Below are 19,682 nucleotides of genomic sequence, written 5' to 3' on the forward strand. Positions count from 1 at the left end.
AGCAAAAATCAGTCTGGCACCAAGATCACCTGTATAATTTGTAGGGTTGGTTAAATACGATGATGAAAACTAAACAGAAAAATTAAACTGAACGGATTACCTGATTGTATTTCCTTCTGTTCTTGCTCTCCTTCTTTTTCTGTGTAAGCTAAGCCCAAATGTGTGCAAACAAATACATTAAATCTAAACTAGGTATACAGAGAACTCCGTAAGTTGTGCCACACTGTCAGGCTACAAGGTTTAAGGTTTGTTTCTGAGATACTGCCAGTTATGACTCTTAGAAAAGAAAACGTAAGACCAGGTCTGTAGCATAGCTCATTTTTATTGTTTAAACAGTTTTTGCATAGGAAATATATCCGCTTCCAGTAATTGACTGCAGTATGAGCAGCTGCTAGCAGTATAGGCTGGATATAACAGTAACAATCACATTAAGTCAAGCTTGATTTACACCAGTTTAAAACTTGTGGCAGTTGAGTTCATTTGTAACCTAAAAAAAAAAGTACCAAAAAGAACATTATTATCCTCCAACCAGGCACAATAAAAACCTTTGTTAACACTCAGGCTAAAATCAGGTCTGATGCCAGAGGGCCCTAATTCCAAAATTAAGTAGCTGTACTGTAATGCATCCTCCTAGTGAAGGTTCATTACACCAAGACTCTGCATGCACCTTTTTTTTAATTAAAATGGGACCTTCAGGATTTATGGCCTACAGTATGGGGAAAAATGCCAAAAGTTTTAAAATGGATCAACCCTGGTATGTAGCTAGCAAGCAATAACTGACTACTTGTCACCTATAGTTGTACTAAATGTATCTAAAGAAACACACAGCCCTACAAAAGTTTTTCTCAGAGAAATATCATTGAGATGGGGTGCCTCTTCCCAGATTACTAAAAGTTCTATATGATATAAGCACAAATTAACAGCTTGATGAAGACATAATCTAATGCAGCTCTTGAGAAGCCTATGCCTGGGATTGAGGAACCCCTCACATTCTACAATGTTGTAGAGATTATTTTTGAAGAAAATGTTATCTGAAACATATTTACAACTGAACTCAACAGAGACTGTGAAATTGAACAGGCACTGCTCATTTGTTTGAGTTTTTTGGTAAACATTTTGCTGGTTTTTGTTTCTTTCTCATTTTGCATCAACTTCTATCAGTCCATGCAACTTCAATGCCCTCAATGAAGAATGCATAATAAGCCATACTTCTTAAAAAACTTCCTTCTGCATATAGAGATACATTTGCCACATCAGTCCCTGTAGCACAGTTTTCAAAACCATTCTGTCAAAAATACAGTAATACAAAGACTGGCTTTAGTGTCACTAGCTCACACTGCTCTCCCTTTATTCAGGCCACCTTTTGTTTTACTGTTATGGTATCATGCAATGAAAGTATCAAAGGCTTATTCCAGGATATCATGATGCTAGTGACACTGAAGCCCTTTTCACAAATTCAACATACATCTGAATTGCAACACACAGATATTTCTAAAGAGTACTAACTAGTGAACCCTTTTATCAAAAAAAAAACCAAACAACTACTTACAACCATTGAAGAAAAATTTGCAACAAAAAAATGTAAAAATTGACCGTCTCCAACTTGTCCCCTTTACTATTGACAACGTGACCAACAGAGCTGTGGCATGGAAACAGTACAAAGAGTTGTCATGGCAATAAGTTTGGCTGATGCAAAGGTCATTGTGCAGGGTTAAAGGGCAAAATCAGTGGTCCATGTTATCCTCCAACTGCAGTGCTCCACCACACCCACACAATTTTGAGGAATTATTAAAACTGGGGAACTAGCAGAAAGTGCAAATAAGAAGGAGGCAGTTTTCAGCTCCTTCAGCATGGAGTAGAACATTCAGCTTTGAGCCTTTCCTGTTTAACTTGATTAGCTGGCATGTGATTTTACTCTCTTTTTTTTTCTTTTCTATAGAAACCAAATTAAAAAATCCAGGAGCATACAGCTGGTTAACGTTAACAAAAGACCTTGACAGGATCATGTAAACCATAGAGGATGTCATGCTTGGGGCCTTACTGCCAGCAACATTAGAGAGTTTTTTCATTAAAAGTGAAAACTGTACACTGAATATGGGATAACTTTCTGCAGCCTTCATAATCTCACACAGTATATATAATTTAGGTTTAGGTACAGAACACACACCGGTGTCACAGATGTCTTTGTGCAATCTCTTTCATTAAGTCCTTATGAAGCTACAAGTTGCAAATCCAAAATTCTGCTCCCTGAGGACACAGCTGTGTGAGACTTAAGTACTGTTTTAGCTCTCTGCCTATCCTGAATAGCTCTGTGAACCTAATCTTAAATACCATCATGTAACAATCACAAAAACTTTTGCTAAAGGCCATATATACTAATAAAAAAGACAGTGGTACTTCCAACATTTTGAAATGCTCTGAAAACCAACTTTTCCAATACTAAATACAACAAAATAACCTTCATAAAATATAACTTTTCTCCATTTACATTTTTAAAGGATTAGTAACCTATGCTTTTCAAGCATAGGAATCTGCGAAATAACTCCTAACATGGACAGATTTTTCTTAATACATAAATTAAGAAACTGGAGAGTTTTAACCCAAGTCCAGTTTCTAAACAAAGAATATTCTTGTTTAAAAATGGAAAGGCATTTCCATTATAATTGTTAAAAAGTTAGCTTTACAAACAAGGGTATTTTAATTAAAAAAAAAAAAATTCTTAACAAAACTATACAGTGTACAAATTACTGTCTACAAGGTAGGCGGTTTATTCAGAAGATCATCCTTTCTTCTTGCTACTTGCAGCTTCACAAACTCATTCACATATTTTCAATGGAGATGCCCACCTGAACATCACCCCACAACTATATTGCTATAATTAATATTTTTGCCATGTCTTTATGTACAGTCTCCTTCACTGCCTTTTTTTTTTCTTAGTCAAGCCTCAAGCGTTCATGTCACTCCAGGGGAAACACACTTCAGTGGCACAGCCATGAGGCCAGGGCTGCAAAGCAACTTAATAAAGGCAGAACAGTGCACATAGAACGGGGTGGCTCAATTTAGTCAGAATACACTTCCTGGTGAAGGAGGAGGCCAGAGACTGGATTTGAGTTCTCAGTCTTATCTTAATCTTTTGAATGCTGAGCTTAAAACACAACCAACCAACAAAGCCAACCTAAAACCAAACATTAAAAAAATGAAAAGTTCGTTATCTTCCAAGCAGGCTTCTCTATTAGAGAGGTAGGTGACAAAAACCCACAGTTGTTGAATAACCCAGTTTAAGGAAGGAGATTATGTCTCTAAAAAATTGCATCTTTAAGCTCAGCATCTTTTCATACAGGAGGCTAGAGATAAAAAAATAAAATAAGAGCATCTATCTTCCTACAAAGGGCAATCATCATTCTGGATATTTCATGTTGAAGCCTGAACTTGTTCCAGTTTTGTCCCAATGTGCTATAAAAAGCTTTCAGAGAACACCTTGTTAATGGTACTAAACAAGGACATGCCCCCAGCACACCTCTGCTCCCAAACTGCTCTGTATCATGACGTGTAAAGGACAACACATACCAGGCTAGAGACTGAGGTGCACTCTGTTTGGGTCTAGCACATTTTGCCATGTGCTTAGCAAACAAATTACTGAGGGGCTCCAAAAAAGAACCCCACATTTCTTTTTTTTTTCTGTGTCTTATCTTTCTCTTTTTTTTTTTTTTCCAGTTTAGCAAATCTCAAAGGCTCCTGTCTTTGTAGCCATTCAAGCCCTGCCTACACACTCTCTCTCCCTGGAGCCATGTGGACGTGCCACCACTACTGCTCTTAACCACACTTGGAACCAGAAGGGACTGATGGTGGCACGCCCCCAACCAGTGCTCCTTGGGGTGACTGCTGCTGGAGCTGCGCCTCTGGGACTGCTCCAGGGCAGGAAAACCTCCAAAACACAGAGACAACTGCGAGGGATGAATTTTCCCATCCACATGGTTATACGCTACTCTGCTTTTACCCTAATTGGAGAATGTGTTTTAGAGAAAAATTCAGCCTGTGTTGAGCCATGCATTGCAAAGATCCCTTGTGTGTAAGAGGTCACCAGCAATAGGCCCACTACTGGTCTGCAAATGGGATTTTACTGGAAACACACTTTAATTTCCACCATGATCTAATTCCTTACAAAAAGAAACTCCTTCTCTACTACACCCCAGGGCTCTCCATCTGATCTGCTCTATCAGAAGAGAAGACTGCAAATCTCTGACATAGCCCAAGCAGGCTGAAAGTTGTAATTCAAATGCTGAATTAACAAACTTGGCAGGGTGAGAAGGGAGTGGAATATAAAAAAAAAATTATGTACAGGAAAAAATCAAGAAGGATAAGGGGGGGCAAATTTTCTGCATGAGCAATTCCAGAGTACACTGGAGTCAGTGGAATTATGCCAGCAAAGATGCCCTGTACTTGCATTTCCTAGACAAAGTGAGTGTCTTTGTCATTCTGAGCTAAAAACATTTTCTAACATGAACACTTTAGGATGCACTATCTTTGCCAGAATGGAAAAGGCTTCATCTCACTGTGGGTCTTGACCTCTTTCTCCATCTGTCTCTCTTTCTCATGAAAAAAAACCTTGAAGTAAAACAATTTCCTCAAGTCAAGTCTGCCTCCAACAGAATTCATTATTTATTTTTTAAATCCAGAAATGATTTCAGCTTGCACCCCAGGTGGGAAGTTAAAAAGAGGGAACCGATTTGAAAGTTTGTCACAGTAGGCAGAACAGTTGCTTTGCAGCCCTTGCCTGGCTAAGGGTGCACTGCTTCACAGCTACACTGTAAAGTGTTAAAAATCCTCCCCCCCCACCCCAGAATATATATATATGTATGTATAAAAAAAAATCCCCTGTCCACCTCTCAGTACAGAAAAGGACCTCATCACACTGCAAAAATAGCAGTACCCACTTTGGTCAATTAAAACAAACAAAAAAAGCATACATTATTCTTTTTTTTTTTTTTTTTTTTAAATCTGTGTACTTACCTATAGTAACCAATACAGCTAAAAGCACTACCTACATAGGAAAAACTTGGTATTGCATAATTCATATAAATTTGTATCCCCTCCCCCCAATATTAATTGGAAGATGAAAAACATGAAAGGTTAATAGAAAAAACACCAAAATACTGAAAATATTGCTGGTCGATTACAATTCTTAAGCGGCAACTATACACAGCCATGATATGCTTTATAAATGTGAGATAAAGGTATAACTGTCTAAAAAATCCATGATGTCACACATTTTTCGCATCTGGAGTACAAAATATTTTGTCATAAAAATGGTAAAGATTTAAAATTATAATAAATGCAGCAAAACAAGTGTAGTGATGTCAATTTTTTTGTAGTTTTTTTCTTTTTTTGTTTTTTTCCATTTTTTTTAGATTTCAAGGCAAGGCACGTAATGTGGACATTATATCTTCGTGCAAATTAGGATTACTGGAAAGAGTATTTTAAATTTTTAAAGAGACATAGAGGCAAAATGTCTGCCCATGCACATTATATTCCTGTCAATATGTGAAAATTGTTGAACAAGGCTAACTTCTGAAAGCACCATGCAAGTTTACAGCACCCTGTAAATAGACTTACATTAAGAGTGCATTATTTAAATACAACATATCCCCATCCTGGTATTACCAGTTTGTAAACGGTAAGCTTTGCCCTTGTGACATGGATTTGCCTATGTCTTTGTCTCTATGATGTAGATTTTACAGAAACATGTAAACCCTATGGGTTCTTGATGCAACAAGTAACTTTAAATAAATAAATCCTACCCCTCCGAGGAGGCAGCAGCTAAACCAACATAAGTGCTGTATTTCCATTGATTTCTTATTCTCAAGGACATGATTTGTCTTGACTTAATGCCTTTTAATGCCCTCAAAAACTGAGGGGAAAAATAAGTTTGTTCAAAGCAATTTTTATTTTTATTTTTAATCCCCTCAATTTAGAGTCCAAGGGCTGAAGGACTTATAGTGATGACCTCTTAGATATGATTTTTAAATTGCACTTGCCTCTGTAAGTGTTTCTTTAGTGGGGAAAATGTCAGTTTTTTCCTTTTCTTTTTTTACTGTTGCATGAGAAGATAACACTTTTACCTGCGTAGAGGCATTTCTTCCATAGAGCCTGTGTGTCCATACTGATTGAAAATTTCAAACTGCATAACACACTAGAAAAAGGCTGAATTAAGGGCCAAAGTTTAATAAATCCATACTGATAACTAAAGGCTACAGAGCTTATTTTTAAAACATTTAGAAATCAGACTGCTGAGAAAATGGCTGGCTCACGGCCCTTGTCCTCCTGCAGCTCTGCTGCTGCTGCCTAGCCTTTGTTTTGTGAGATAACCAGGAATAGTGATCTCATGCGTAAACAACAAGAATACTAAACCAATAGAACTAGCTTATCATGCAAATATTAAGGCATCTAGAAAGTCAGTTAAAATATATTGTCGGAGACAGAACATCTATTTCCCAGCGGACTTCATATAACAAAGGCTACTTAGCAGGAGCTGCATTCTACTCATCAGTGAAATATCATCGACCCTTTGTATACCATTTCAGTTTCAACCATAAGGGAATTAGTGATTGTAAGAGCTGCAATTGCTGGTCTATTGTTTTCTTCTTTCTTCAGTTTCTTTCCTCATACTGTCTTCTTTTCTTTTTTCCTTTTTTTTTAAATTTTGCTTTTAATTTTGTTTCCCTCAGTTGCTTGTTTCTGCTTGAAGGAAAGGCTCTCCAATTATGTTCAAACCATAATTTGGGACATTTGTCGGCAGGATCGGTGTCCTATTTGATACTTGGAAAGGAACCAAGCTAGCCCAGGTACCAGGACTGTTGAAAAGGTGAAAGAGACAAGGAGGGAGAGAAAGAGAGAGAAAAAAACAAAATATAAATTAAACATGTATACAATGAATTTGAATCAAGGTTCAGCCAATATTCATTAATAATAGTACTACTTATGATAAAACTGGAAACAAAATTTGTGAATGTAACTTGAGATTCTACTTCACAGTTTTATTTGTGAAAGTATGAGTTGTTTGAAATAAAAATAATTGTGTTGAACTCAGTAGCAAGTTGTATTACTCCTGAGTTACAGTAAGTGGTCTGTTTGTTTATGAAAGCCTCCCAAAATGTCGGATGCAAATATATGGAGCAGGCACAACTAAACCATACAAGTGACACTATATAGCGTAATGTCATTTAAGAACTAGTGAAATATACCACAGGGTACATGTGTTCTTTTTTCAAGAATACAGTATAAAGATTCAGTGGTTCAGCATCCTGTGAGATTTCCTCCTCTCTTACAACACAGCAGTTTATCTTGTCACCATCCCAAGATGGACCTCTGAGATGCACAGATGCCCATAAGAATAGAGGTCTTGTAATGTTCATAAAACCTGCTTCTTTAAAAAATTTCAGTGTCTAAGAAACACCAGATAGCACAGGACCTTGTGCATCTACACTTGCAGCCAAGGGTAGCTGTGAGTCAAGGGTAACAGTGTATTCCATAGTTTTTTCAACAAGCCTCTGAGGAAAAAAAGTTTTCAAAGCCAATTCAATGACTTAGGAACTTAAGTCATCATTTCAAAAGTGCTCTGTCACTGAGGAGCTGAAGTCCCAATGGCATTCACAGGTTCACTGGGCACCAACCAGTCATAATTGCAAGATGGATACTCAAAGACAGCCTCAGCTACTGGTATTCAGTACCCTGCAGCCTGAGCAGCCCTTTCCTTAGATATGGTTCTGGCAACCCAGAAGCTCAAACCAAACTTTCCTAAGTTATAGGATTCTATGACTCCAAAGAAAGTTTTGTTACATTTATTCAGAAGAAAAAACAACATCATTAAGTCAGCATCATTGCCAAAGAACTAGTACCAAAACTGGACATAGAGCTTGCAAACACATCTTCCCTCTGCATTCCACTGTATTGAGCTTTTCTGTGAATTAGTCTTTTCACAAATATAAGTTCTTACTTGAAAATACATTTTGGGATTAGACTAACGAGTTTCATGATAACACATCTGCAGACTAAACCCTTCAACAGGTGCATTGTGGAGGCTAAAAGTTTTCTTTCCTCTCTGTCTTTTGTCCCATTTCTGCCGTGCTCTCTCCCTGGGCACGAAGATGCACTTTTGTGGCACCGTGTATAAAGAGGAAAATAGACTCTTTTTATCTATTTTAAATGTGCACAAAATAACTACATTTCATTTGGCAGATTTTTGTGACCACTTCAGTTCCTGAAAAGTGGTCAACTTATATTGGGGAAGAAAAGTCAATGAAAGTGGGCTGCTGTGCATGAGCCCAGTGAGTCTTGTCGCTCGTCTGTCTCCAAAACTGCGACAAGGGTACATGTTTCTCAGGCTTTTCATATTAAAAATAATACAAAGAGATTCTATCGTTTATTCCTGCTTGAAACTACTTACCTCTCTAAACCTGTTAATTTAGTATTTTACCTCCTAGCAATTAATTTCAGGTGCTATGCCTTACACATGCCAAAAATGGAAATAGTTCCTGACCTGTTTGTCTCAATGATGGTCATATTCCCAAAGGAGAAGGACAAATTTAATTTCATGAAGAAAGCACACTAAATATTAATATCTTAATGTTTTTAATGCCTGAAGAACAAATATTATTCAATAAGGCTGTTGGGGCTTTTTTCTTCAATTGGGTATATTCTCAAAGGACACCTAAAAATCTAGAGGATTTTAACCTTTTCAGAATTTTTTTTTAAAAATTGCTGTTTTCAAAACATTAGGTCAGGTAATATGTTTAACTTCTTTGTCATTGTTTTTGATTCCATTGACTATTACACAAAAAAAATCTATTGGAGGAAAAAAAAAAACCTTCTGAAATTTAAAAATCACAATTACACCACAAATCTTGAAGCACTCACAAAGATTTAAACCTAGTTATGCATGAAAGATTTTTCCAAGATGAAGTAATGAAAACATTATGTTCCAAAAAGAAAAAAAAAAAATTCAATACCAGAATTTCATTTAAGAGGCTTAATTGTTTCAACTTCTTCTTCTTCTTTCACAATTTGTTTTAAAATGCATTTTTTGTTTCTTCCTCCTTGGATTTCAATGAGGTTAATAAGCAAATTCTAAAAATAACAGACACAAAGCAAATTGCTTCCAAGCAAGTGGAATTGTAAAAATAAGAACTAGTAATAATATAGAGCCAAGCAGATTTGTTTGCTTGGGATCTGTCTGTATACATGTTTTACAATGCACAGTTCTTTGCTATCTTGTTACATGGGATTTACTGTGTTTAGTGACTTCAAAAAAAATACAACACTAACTCAAAGAACATAAATTTTGTTTGAGGTCAAGACTCTATTTAAAAAATTTCTGTGGCTAAGGCTAAACACACAGGCTCCAGGTTATCTTTCTGAAGATTTACAGTGCACTTCAATGATTGGATATATACTGTTGTGACTTTTTGCTTTGTTTTAAAGTTACCAACCTTCTACTGACTACAGTGGGTGAAGGAAACAAGTCAGTGCTAACTAAAAGCAAATTACTATTTGCAGCTGAATTTTTATTTATTACTTGAAATTCCAGACAGAGCTCTTGATTTCTATGAAAAGTGCTCAATAAAAATAAGTTGTAGCAAGTTCTTAATATGACTGTTGTTGCCATATGACCTACCAGGTTAATACAGGTGTTTATTTAAACCTTTCAAATGTCCCACCTTATATTGTGACCATGACAAAAATGTAGACTGCAAGAAATTCATCAGTACTACTTATGGATCCTGAGGGAGTAATAAATCTCCAGTGTTGACACTGTGTATATCCCACAGGAGTTTCAAAGTCCCTTTTACTTCTCACACCAAGCCTTCTGCCAGAGATGGTGGTGCAGACAGTGGAGCACCTGTGGGACCAGGGCAGCCACACAGTGTCTGCCTGCAGGGCTGGAACTGCCACCACTTCCACACCACTGGAGGTGGCTGAAGTCCTGGTCTAAATACACACACTGGGCAGAGTCTAACTGTGCTGGCAGCTGGGAAGAACAGCCCATTCCTTCTGTTTGCTGGCATTTCCTAAGCTGTTATTTCAAGGCTTGATGAGTTCTGGTCGTAGTTTAGAAAACAACCTTATCATACTACAGGTGGATGTAACTCTGTCTTAGGCCACCCCAGGCCTGGTACCACCACCAGATGCTTACTGCAGACAAAGGAAGAAACCTGAATGAAAGCTATTGAGGAGAACAGCCCTAGTTACGGAAAAGCTGTGACACAACTGTGAATAACCAAACACACAACACAGGCTCTGCTAACCTGAATGAGTATGGCTGTCTATCCAACATTCCCATGACCTCCCTTTATATTTACAGCAAATTTAGCTGGACTTTCAGCTACCCTGTGAGCCACACTCTGCTCTGTAGTTCCCCAGAACTCCAGCATGATGCCAAGCCAGACCAACTACCCCAAAAAGTAAGGTTCCCCTGTTAGCCTTTTCCAGCCTACTGGGAAGGGACTTCTTGAGTACTGCAGAGCTTAGCTTCTGCCATGGAAACCATCCACTGTTTTTAGGCAGAACATCCTAACAGGAATGACAGTTACTCTGGCTGCAAAAGCAAACTTCACCTGGGTGCCTATGAGTGGAAATACAGGAAAAGGGGAAACAACTTTCCCTCCACCATACCATCCAGCAGTCTGTGTTAGTCCCAGTTAAAGTTCAGCACTTGGTTTCACAAAACCAGAGGCAATACTCTGCCTCTGTGCACTAAGTACCTTAACCAGGGAAGCCAAAACTCTTTCCATTGCTGGGACACAGACAAGGTTGTTGTCCTTGCAGAAACTAATAGAATGTCTCTCTGCCCACACGGCTTCTCCTTTAGATAAGAAATCTTTGTATATATGAGTGGAATAAAACAGGTCTGTCACACACTCCAGCTTACTACTCCTGAGGAAATCTGCTATCTGTCTGCTGACAGAAGGTATAATATAAATGCCTTTCCCTTGAAACATGAAGTGAGACTTAAAAAAGCTGCTCAAGGCTAAGTTTTGAAGAAAATTTCATGAGAAGCACCATGAGATTCTGTTTTGAGATTCAGATCCACCTTTGTTGCAGGATCACCTTCGTGAAGCATTTTGCCTTTCAGTAATTTCACTACTGGTAGTGGTTTTCACCATAGCTAGACTATCAGATACATTATACAGTCATCAGCTCCTCTCTATCCACAGGAGGTATAATGTATTTATCTGTTCAAATGTAATAAAACAGTAAAGGAAAATTGTGCAAGCATCCTACAGGGTTAACATTCTCCATTACACTTTCCATTACAGTTTCCAGATGTTAATTCAATCAAGATTTCTGCCATGATTTCCTCTTAAAGATAATAATTGCTGTTTCAAGAACCTCTGATTAAAATATTACTGGAATGAACCACAAGTAGTGCTTACATTATATGTATATACAGTCCATTTTGGAGGTTGTAATAACATAAAGAGCATAATAATGTTAAAAAATTAACTAAATGCAATAAAAAATAAATTTAATCTGACCTGAGTAAATGTTGAGGTCTTTGAAATTCTTATTTTCCACCAGTTATTACCTTCTTTCTTTTACAGTTTCATTAGTCTGTAAGAGAATTTTACCATTCAGAAGTACACCTAAAGAGTACTTCCTTCTTGTGGCTTTACTATCACCTACATGAACCCACTAGCTAACAGAAGGTAGATCAGATTCTGCCAAGTCAGACTTTGGACAGAAAAGGTAGAAATACCTTCAATGTTGAGAGAAGGGACAATAGTAAGTCACCAAGCAAGGCACATCTGTCTCTGTAGTAAGTGCTTGCTCACACACGTACAGGGACTTTTACCATTTAAAATTACTAGGATCATAAGAACTTTGGAAATGCAAATTTCCTAACCTCAATGCCTTGGCTAAATTCCCACTTCTGCCTACCACCCTTCCAACATCTACTTAATGGGGTACTTCTGTTACCATTCTGAGCTGGTATCCATAGGTAAACAGCTGTCAAGTTTTACCTCCAAGATGAGCACTTGTTTCAAGAGATGTATTAAGTGTGTCTCAGGTTAGTTTAGGATGAATTCTACAGTTTAGCAGGCACATACTACCCGTCTAGCAGATGGAGGAGTTGAAAACCTACTGATTTCTTTCCAGGGGAGGGAAAAGGGAAATCTCCTATAAGAATACTATTTATTCTATTCCCTGCAGATTCCTTTTTTTTGACAGTGTAACACAAAAAAGTATGTAAAGATCAGGAAGAGGCTACAGAGCCCATTACTAATAAATACCCACAACAGAGGGAGGGTCCAGAGAAATGCTGCATGTCCCTGGCATGCTTTGGACCATCCAGGTATGAGAATTTGGTGCAGGAACAGGCCTAACAGAGGGTTTCAAATACGCACTTGTACAGAGGAGACTATGACTAAGTCAAGCCAAACCATGGAGAACATGTGCTCAGTTACTAGAGCCCACTGGGTTGCCTATGAAAAAGTGACTCTTCACTTTACACACCTGCACTACCTTTTTCTTTTTCCAAATATTATTATTTGCATTTCAAACCATTAGAATTTTTACCTTAGCACTTATAAAAAATATAACTACAAGTTTATCAAATTAGCATGACTAAATAATAATGGAGACAATCCCAACTGTACCAAACAAACAAACAAACAAAAAAACCAAACAAAGCAGTTCTACTGCTTCAAAAGAAACATTTGGAGGTAAGATGATAAAGTAGAAAGCTGGAGTAACCAAGGGGTTAAAGATACAGTTTACACTTGGGAATTTTCTATAATATGCTCCTCCTTCCCTAGCAGCTGCCAAAAATCATCTGACAGGAAACATAAGATTAAGTTTGTCCCACCTAAGTGAACAAAGAGAGCTCAGAACAGGCAACCAGTTCACTACAGAGCAAGAACTTTTCTAATCCTGCTGGAAGCTACAGTCCTACTCACAAATTATTACTGAAGTTGTTTTCTTGATTTTAACATCTTGCTTCTAGAGCAACTCATTCATTTTGGTCACACTGCAGTTCTTGCTGCTTCTCCCATAAAGGTTAACTTAAAGCTCCAAACATAATCATGTGGAAAATGGACATTATTGATTCCTATGGTCCATTGTTCCCCCATTCTAAATCCCTGAAGTTCAAGTTCAATCTGGAATTACATCATGTCTGGTTTCTCCTGGTTACCAGACGGCTTGAGACGTGACCACAGCTACAGAAAAAACAAACAGCCTTCTTCACGCTTCGGCTCCCCTATCGATTCAAACATAAACTTTTTTTCTTTCTCTCAAGTATGCTTCAAGTATGGAGCATGGTTAATTTAGAGATTAAGTTCCAAATTAGATTATCTAATGGCATCTTAATGGATTGCTGACCCATTTCCTGTGGGATGGCAGCATGCAAGTCTGGCTTGAATACAACTAATTTCTTAGGAAGTGTTCAGAAGATGTTTGCCTAGATGGAGAGGAAACAGTGTTCTGCACATCTCTCTGCACTACAGAGCTGGGCAAAACTATTAGAACTAGTAATTTAAATTTATAAAGATAAGAAATCATTAGGTTTTCTCTCTGTGAATATTTTATCAGGATACTTCAGCCTTTTTGTTCTTAAATCATAATGAAATTGTACTTCTATTCCAAACCATTTCGGGGGAGAGGAATGAGGGAGGGGCACAGGTCAGAGTTTTTGAACCACCTCTCTAACAGGTGTTTGTGTTTGCCAAAATGTGCTTCCACAGATAAGCTGTTGCCTGTGTAACTTTAGCTATATATTTTCTTGATACTAAACATGCACAAGGTATTGTGCTACAAAAGCAATACGCACCCATTTTCAATTTCCCTTTAACTTCTTTCACAAATCAGATTATCCCATTTGATTGCCTTATTATCACTGTTATCATAAACACACAGTGGTGCTGAGGGGGGCTGGGGAGGGGGTGGCCGGAATGATGTTCAGAATGCTGAACACCCCTACAGCTACAGCTGAGAAAGAAATTCAGCACTCTGAGAACAGAGCTCCTCTCAGCATCTCCAGGAAGGAGACAGCTGTTGTACTATACTGATGTGTCAAGATAACAGAATGAAAGCATGAAATTCTAGCCTAGTCCATTTCCTTGGATATTGTAAAGGTAATGTTAAACAGTTAACGCATAAAACTATCACAGAATGATTGTTAAAAGAATCAACATTAATAAAAGTACATTTGTCAATAGCTGAGTTGAAATGTACTCTTTGGCAATGAAAAGTTGCTAACAGTCTGTGGAGGATTTGCAAATACTCCATATGGTCTAGGAGAGACCCATCATGCCAGCTTTTATAAGTATTCATACTGGAAATACCATCAGTGGTGTAATGACTGGCTTAGATTTAGGATCAAACTCACGCTATCAGCCTCACATACACACCCACCCCACTTTTTGCCACTCTCACTCATTTCTTAAATGTACTTTTTGCGTAAACTTGCCCTCATGTGGTGACCAAGACTGTATTTTCCTAAATGAGCCTTACAGATTTTCACAGCTTTCCCTTGCCTTCTGTCTCCAGGTAAACAGAACTGTTGTTACCAAAAATATAAGGATTTGGTGTTTTTTAATGGTTCTGAGTATCTTCTTCACATGTACACCAAAAAAATTACCTAAATGGCCATAAGAGTGCTTGAGAATTTATTTCTATTGATGTGTTTAAATTGTGCTCAAAGCTCAGCAGACCCAATTAAATACATAAAGAAATAAATGTAAAAAAAGCATATAAAGACATAATATGCACCATAAATGCTCTAAGTAAGCAATGAAGAAACCAAACCAATCCAAACAAAAACTGTAGATGGTTTGGGTATGAGGAGGAAATTAAAAATTACTACTTCTAAATACATTACCAAATAACTGGGGTGGGTTTTTTTCCATTTTCTTTTGTGTTTTTTAGGATGCTCACAGAATATTTAATGTAAGTATTTCCTTTAAAGATAGTAGAATGTTTTATTCAGTATTAATCTATTTTTTGTTATCACTATTCCCTGCAAGTCTTCTGGTTTTGTAGAAAATGGTATCAGTGACCCAAAGTTTCATGGCTTGCTGTTCCTTTTTATGTTTTTTATTATTCATATTCTCTTCTTTTCTGCAAAGTTCAGCCTTTGCATACAGATCACTACTGACTTATACCTGAATCTTTGAATACCAACAGAGAGGTATGATAGGAAACTATTACTGAGACAAAGAACACAGAAATAACAGAAGGTTTCATCATCCAATTTGCCAAGGTTTCTAAGGTGTGGTTCACTAACAATTCGTGATGACAAAGCTTTCAACCTGACCATCTCTGCTAGACACAGGGCAGCTAATGCTGATGGACTGCCAACTTTTTCACCTGCCTGAGGTCAATAATACTTCTGAAAAATCAGTATACTTAACCACAAAAGCCTGATGTAAAAGGTGAGATTGAGCACAATCAAAATGATTTAAGGAAATCACATAATCAAGAATTTATCAAACCATTTGGGGTTGCAGAAACTTGTCTGGACTGGGATATGTTTCCTTGTCAATGTGTGACAATTCTTTTTGCAATATATTCTCATTTTTCAATGTTAGTTTTAGTGCTAGAAAGGCTCACTGCTCATTAGCCTGTGCAGGTATAATTTCTCTTCTTAGGTCCTCATTTCAGTGGGATTTGAAGAATGTCATATTTCAAAACCTAGCACCTAAAAGTCATCTATTTCGGCAGAACAGCTTGTTTCTTTGTCCTTCCAGGCTGTGCGTGGTCCAAGAGCAAGTGGCATAACCTAGGCCTCTAATGAAATGCCCATGGCAGAATTTGTGCCTAGGCTCTTCTGGTAGTGCCTGTGTATGTTGGCAGGGCCACAGTGGAAGGCAGCACTCTGGGAATGACCTGCAAAGCAGTTTGGTCTGTAACAGTGAATGGATCATGGAGCATTCACCACCAAAATTTTCTTGGTCATCACCCAGAAATATTTTCCCCCACTTTTCCTTTCTTTACACAGTTTATGCCCAGGGTTTATGATGGTACTGAAAAACAGAATTCAGCAAACGCTAGGACAGTGCTTCAACCACTTTGACTGGCATTGCTTTAAAGGAGGCTTGAGTGGGAACTGATTAAAACCAAGTGAGGATGTTCCTAGATATGTAGTTGTGATGTAATTTTCTAAGGCCTGTCAATGCCCTGAAAAATGCCACTTCATAGTGGCATCACCCTTTCTGCGCTATGCAAGCTCAGTTTGGTTTCACTACTGGCACTACATTGAAAACTCTGCAATTACTGTATGATGGGCATTTGTAACGTGAATCACAGCCCTTGAGGAGATGAGATTACTCCATTAGATAATTTTCCACTGTACTATTTAATAAATAAGGAAAGAAATGACAAGACCTCATTTTGCCACCACAATTGTTCCAGATTCAAAACATTATTTAAGAAAAATTAAAAAAAAAAACCCACAAAAAAATTAAACTTCAGATTTATAAACAGCACCAATTTTCAAATTCAGTAATTTCCCTTCCAAATTGATTTTCAAAAGCCCCAAAACTTCTAGCAATCCATAGTACCATCAGTACAAGCATCCAAAGGCATTTTGTACGTACGTATAAATTACACTCACACACATACTTATACTAACTATTCAGAAGCACATGTATTTTCATGTGCACATAAATTTCAAAAAAATATTTAACATTGTTTCATGAGTGACTGGCTAATACTTCATCTGATAGGCTCCCAACCTACAAGCTTTACATGTACAGCTCTTGTTAAGTGTTGAGTGCTGCAGATAATCATGTACATGAAATAGGTGAAAACTGATGTATCAAAATTACGCGGATTCATTTATATGCCCTATTTAGATAGACACACACCTTCTACTGTTACCATAACCCACTATATACCAAGAGACGTAAAATCTAATAAATTAACAATATACCAAAGGTTAATGGGATTTATTTTTTGGTTTATTTTGGCCCTTTTTTTCATACAAAAAGAAACTCCTTTTTTGTAAATCATTCCTAATTATTCTGTTATTTAGTTGAAAAATAAGATGGTTTATATCTTACCTTCATGTATAAGTTAGTGACCTAAATCTACACCAGCCAATTGGTAAGAAATGTTTCTATGAATAATATTGTAATAATAGTAATTCTTTGCCCAAGAACAGCCACCACCTCAGCCATTTATTATTATACTCATCTATACCTCTAACAGCACCATTTTCTTTCTGTTAACCACTAAGGTCCCAAAAATATGACTGCAAATGACATTTTTAAAGTCTAAGATCAGTATTTCCTTCAACTCGCAAACCCTTTGCATAGGACAGCATAACGTTGTTTCAAGTGTTACATTAAGGGACCGTCTAAAGTCAGCTTACATGAAAGATAACCTGAATGTGTATAGGAGGAATGTTACACACATATTTTGATCATAATGCTGTCACGTATACCTCTGGAGGCCCACTAAAACAGATTCTGTAGCTCTATGCAATTTTTTTAGAGGTGGTGTAGGGGTGGAAATAATTAAAATGTTACCTTTGCCAAGTAATTCCCAATGTATCCTCACTGGCACTGGGGTATAAATGCCTGCCGTTTTGATTCATGGTCCAGTCACAAATTCTCAGCTGTCAATTGAAACCTAGCAGTCAGATATGGATCGAGCATACTACAGTTTTTAGTATTTAAATGAACACATGCAAACTAGTACTGTACATGGCACAAGTATTACTTTCCCAAGAAGTAACTTTAAAAAATAAAACAAAGAAAAAACTTATTTTGAGAAATAAATGCCTATAGACTTGTTTAATATAATGCTACTTTAATATGATCCTCTATTAATAAAGCATAAAAGAGTAACTAGTGTGTAGCACATAACAATTAGCCATTATTAGATTACAAAATGAGCTGGAATAAAAGGAAATGTTAATAATCAATAGTGAGATACTTTAAGAAAGGAAATAATTAAGCTGGCTTTTAAGCAGTGGTCTATATAATGTGTATTGAGTAAAGGTAAAATTTAATCAATATCTTCTAGCATGCTTTTTGTGAAACATAGAAGACATGCAACTTACAGAAAATTTGCCCAAATTAAACAAACTGTATGTCATTATCTTGCTATTTTAGAATAGTAAATGTATTTTGTAACTGAAGATTATTAATCTAGTGTTACTGAAAGTGGTATTACTTAGCTAGAGGCGACAAAATAACCTAATCTTCTTCAGATTCAGAAAAGTAGAATTTAAAATACTTTACTGCATTTTAATATAATGAGGAATGTACTAAATGTTAGCTGGAACAAGTTCTTCCTCAAATCATCAGTTCTGCCTTCACAGATTGTTCAAGCAGCCCTCTGCAGTTCTCTTTATTTAACAGCTGCCCGATAGTGTTAGCAGATTTATTGAAAATATATGCTGCTTATTTTTAAGTTTAAGAAAGTGAGCTTATCTGGCTTCTGAAGAAAATATACATTTTATCCTCTGTATAATCGTGTTTATATAAATTGCTGTACTATTATATATGGTTAAACTCTCTTATTTGAAGATAATGTTGCTGAGTTTAATTACATTCAATGAATTTTAGTTTTCTCTATCCATATTCATGTTCTTGAGATAGCACAGGCTACAGCAAGCAAACTACAATAAACTGTTTTCACAGGAGCACGATTAATTGCAGTCCTTTCCTGAAAAATACAAATGCTGAGGACAAGACAATATTGCAAACACGACCCTGTCTGGCTGTTAGACTCATAAGCTTCCTGCTGTTAAGGTCTGAGAAATGGAAATGTTAGTCTTTGATGTTTTCATAGGGATTGTTTCTTGTTTGTTATCTAAAGAACTCCACGGGACCTTCTAAAGACCATTAAAAGCATGACTAAACCACATAAAATTAACCAGAAAAGGAAACATGCAGTCCAAAAGTTTGCTAGAGGTAACTGTGAATAATACATTAAACATGTTTTAAGAAATGGGTAAGTAAACATTTGATTTAGTCACTACACAAAACAGGATTCTAAGTCTGATTTTAATAATGAAAACATAATAAAATAGTCAGCCCAGTTATTCAATGTACAGTACATGTATTTCAGCTATTATCCTTAAGGATGTCATAATTTTCACTACAAATGCATATTTTAAAGCTTCATAACTTAGCTATAAAACCTCACTTGCAGCTGAAACAAAAGACTGAAAGGTTAAACCCTCCCACCCATCCCGCTTTTTTGCTTCTTTCACAAAATATAAAATCTGTGAATAAAAGCCATTTGGCTGATTAAAACCATTAAAAATATAGTAAAATCACAAAATTAGTGTTACCAAATTATTAAGTTCACTTAGGTCTAATTCAGAAATCTGGCAAGCACTTAGCTTGCTATATAGAACCTAATTTCATTTGCCATTTGGGGAAAACAGTAAGAGACTGATACATTACATTTTAGTAAATTAGCTTCTGCACTAAATCACTATATTCTTCCTAGTCTGTATGAAAACCTTCCTCACATACAGTTAATGTGTTAAACTTATCATTAAGGAAGCTCCACAAAGCTTTTGAAACCTATTTCATAAATGTTAGAAATGACATGCTTCTTATTAATTTGGTCGTATGTACCTCAATTCATCTACATCCAAATACTGCAAAGGTAATAGTGCAACATGTGCATTTTATAGGTAAGCTGTAGGCATGTACATGCACAGTTAT

At 36.8% G+C, this 19,682-nt stretch overlaps 1 protein-coding gene across 6 annotated transcripts in view; it reads right to left on the reverse strand.

The window, feature by feature from the left end:
- Positions 1 to 302: 302 nt before the first annotated feature.
- The window catches only part of NFIB (nuclear factor I B), a 263,106-nt gene continuing 243,726 nt past the window's right edge, over positions 303 to 19,682 (reverse strand). For 4 of the 6 annotated variants that reach the window (XM_017732876.1, XM_017732877.1, XM_008632558.2 and 1 more), the window contains 2 exons: positions 17,526 to 17,614; positions 303 to 6,851 (listed from right to left, as the gene is read on the reverse strand). In XM_017732876.1, coding sequence (XP_017588365.1) covers positions 6,722 to 6,851; positions 17,526 to 17,614 — 219 coding nt within the window. In that variant the 3' untranslated portion in view covers positions 303 to 6,721. The remainder of the gene's footprint in view (positions 6,852 to 17,525; positions 17,615 to 19,682) is intronic. The other 2 variants (XM_017732878.1, XM_008632561.2) reach the window with 1 other exon arrangement.

The sequence above is a fragment of the Corvus brachyrhynchos genome, unplaced genomic scaffold (genome assembly GCF_000691975.1).
Source record: "Corvus brachyrhynchos isolate BGI_N302 unplaced genomic scaffold, ASM69197v1 scaffold194, whole genome shotgun sequence".
Classification (NCBI taxonomy): Eukaryota; Metazoa; Chordata; class Aves; order Passeriformes; family Corvidae; genus Corvus; species Corvus brachyrhynchos.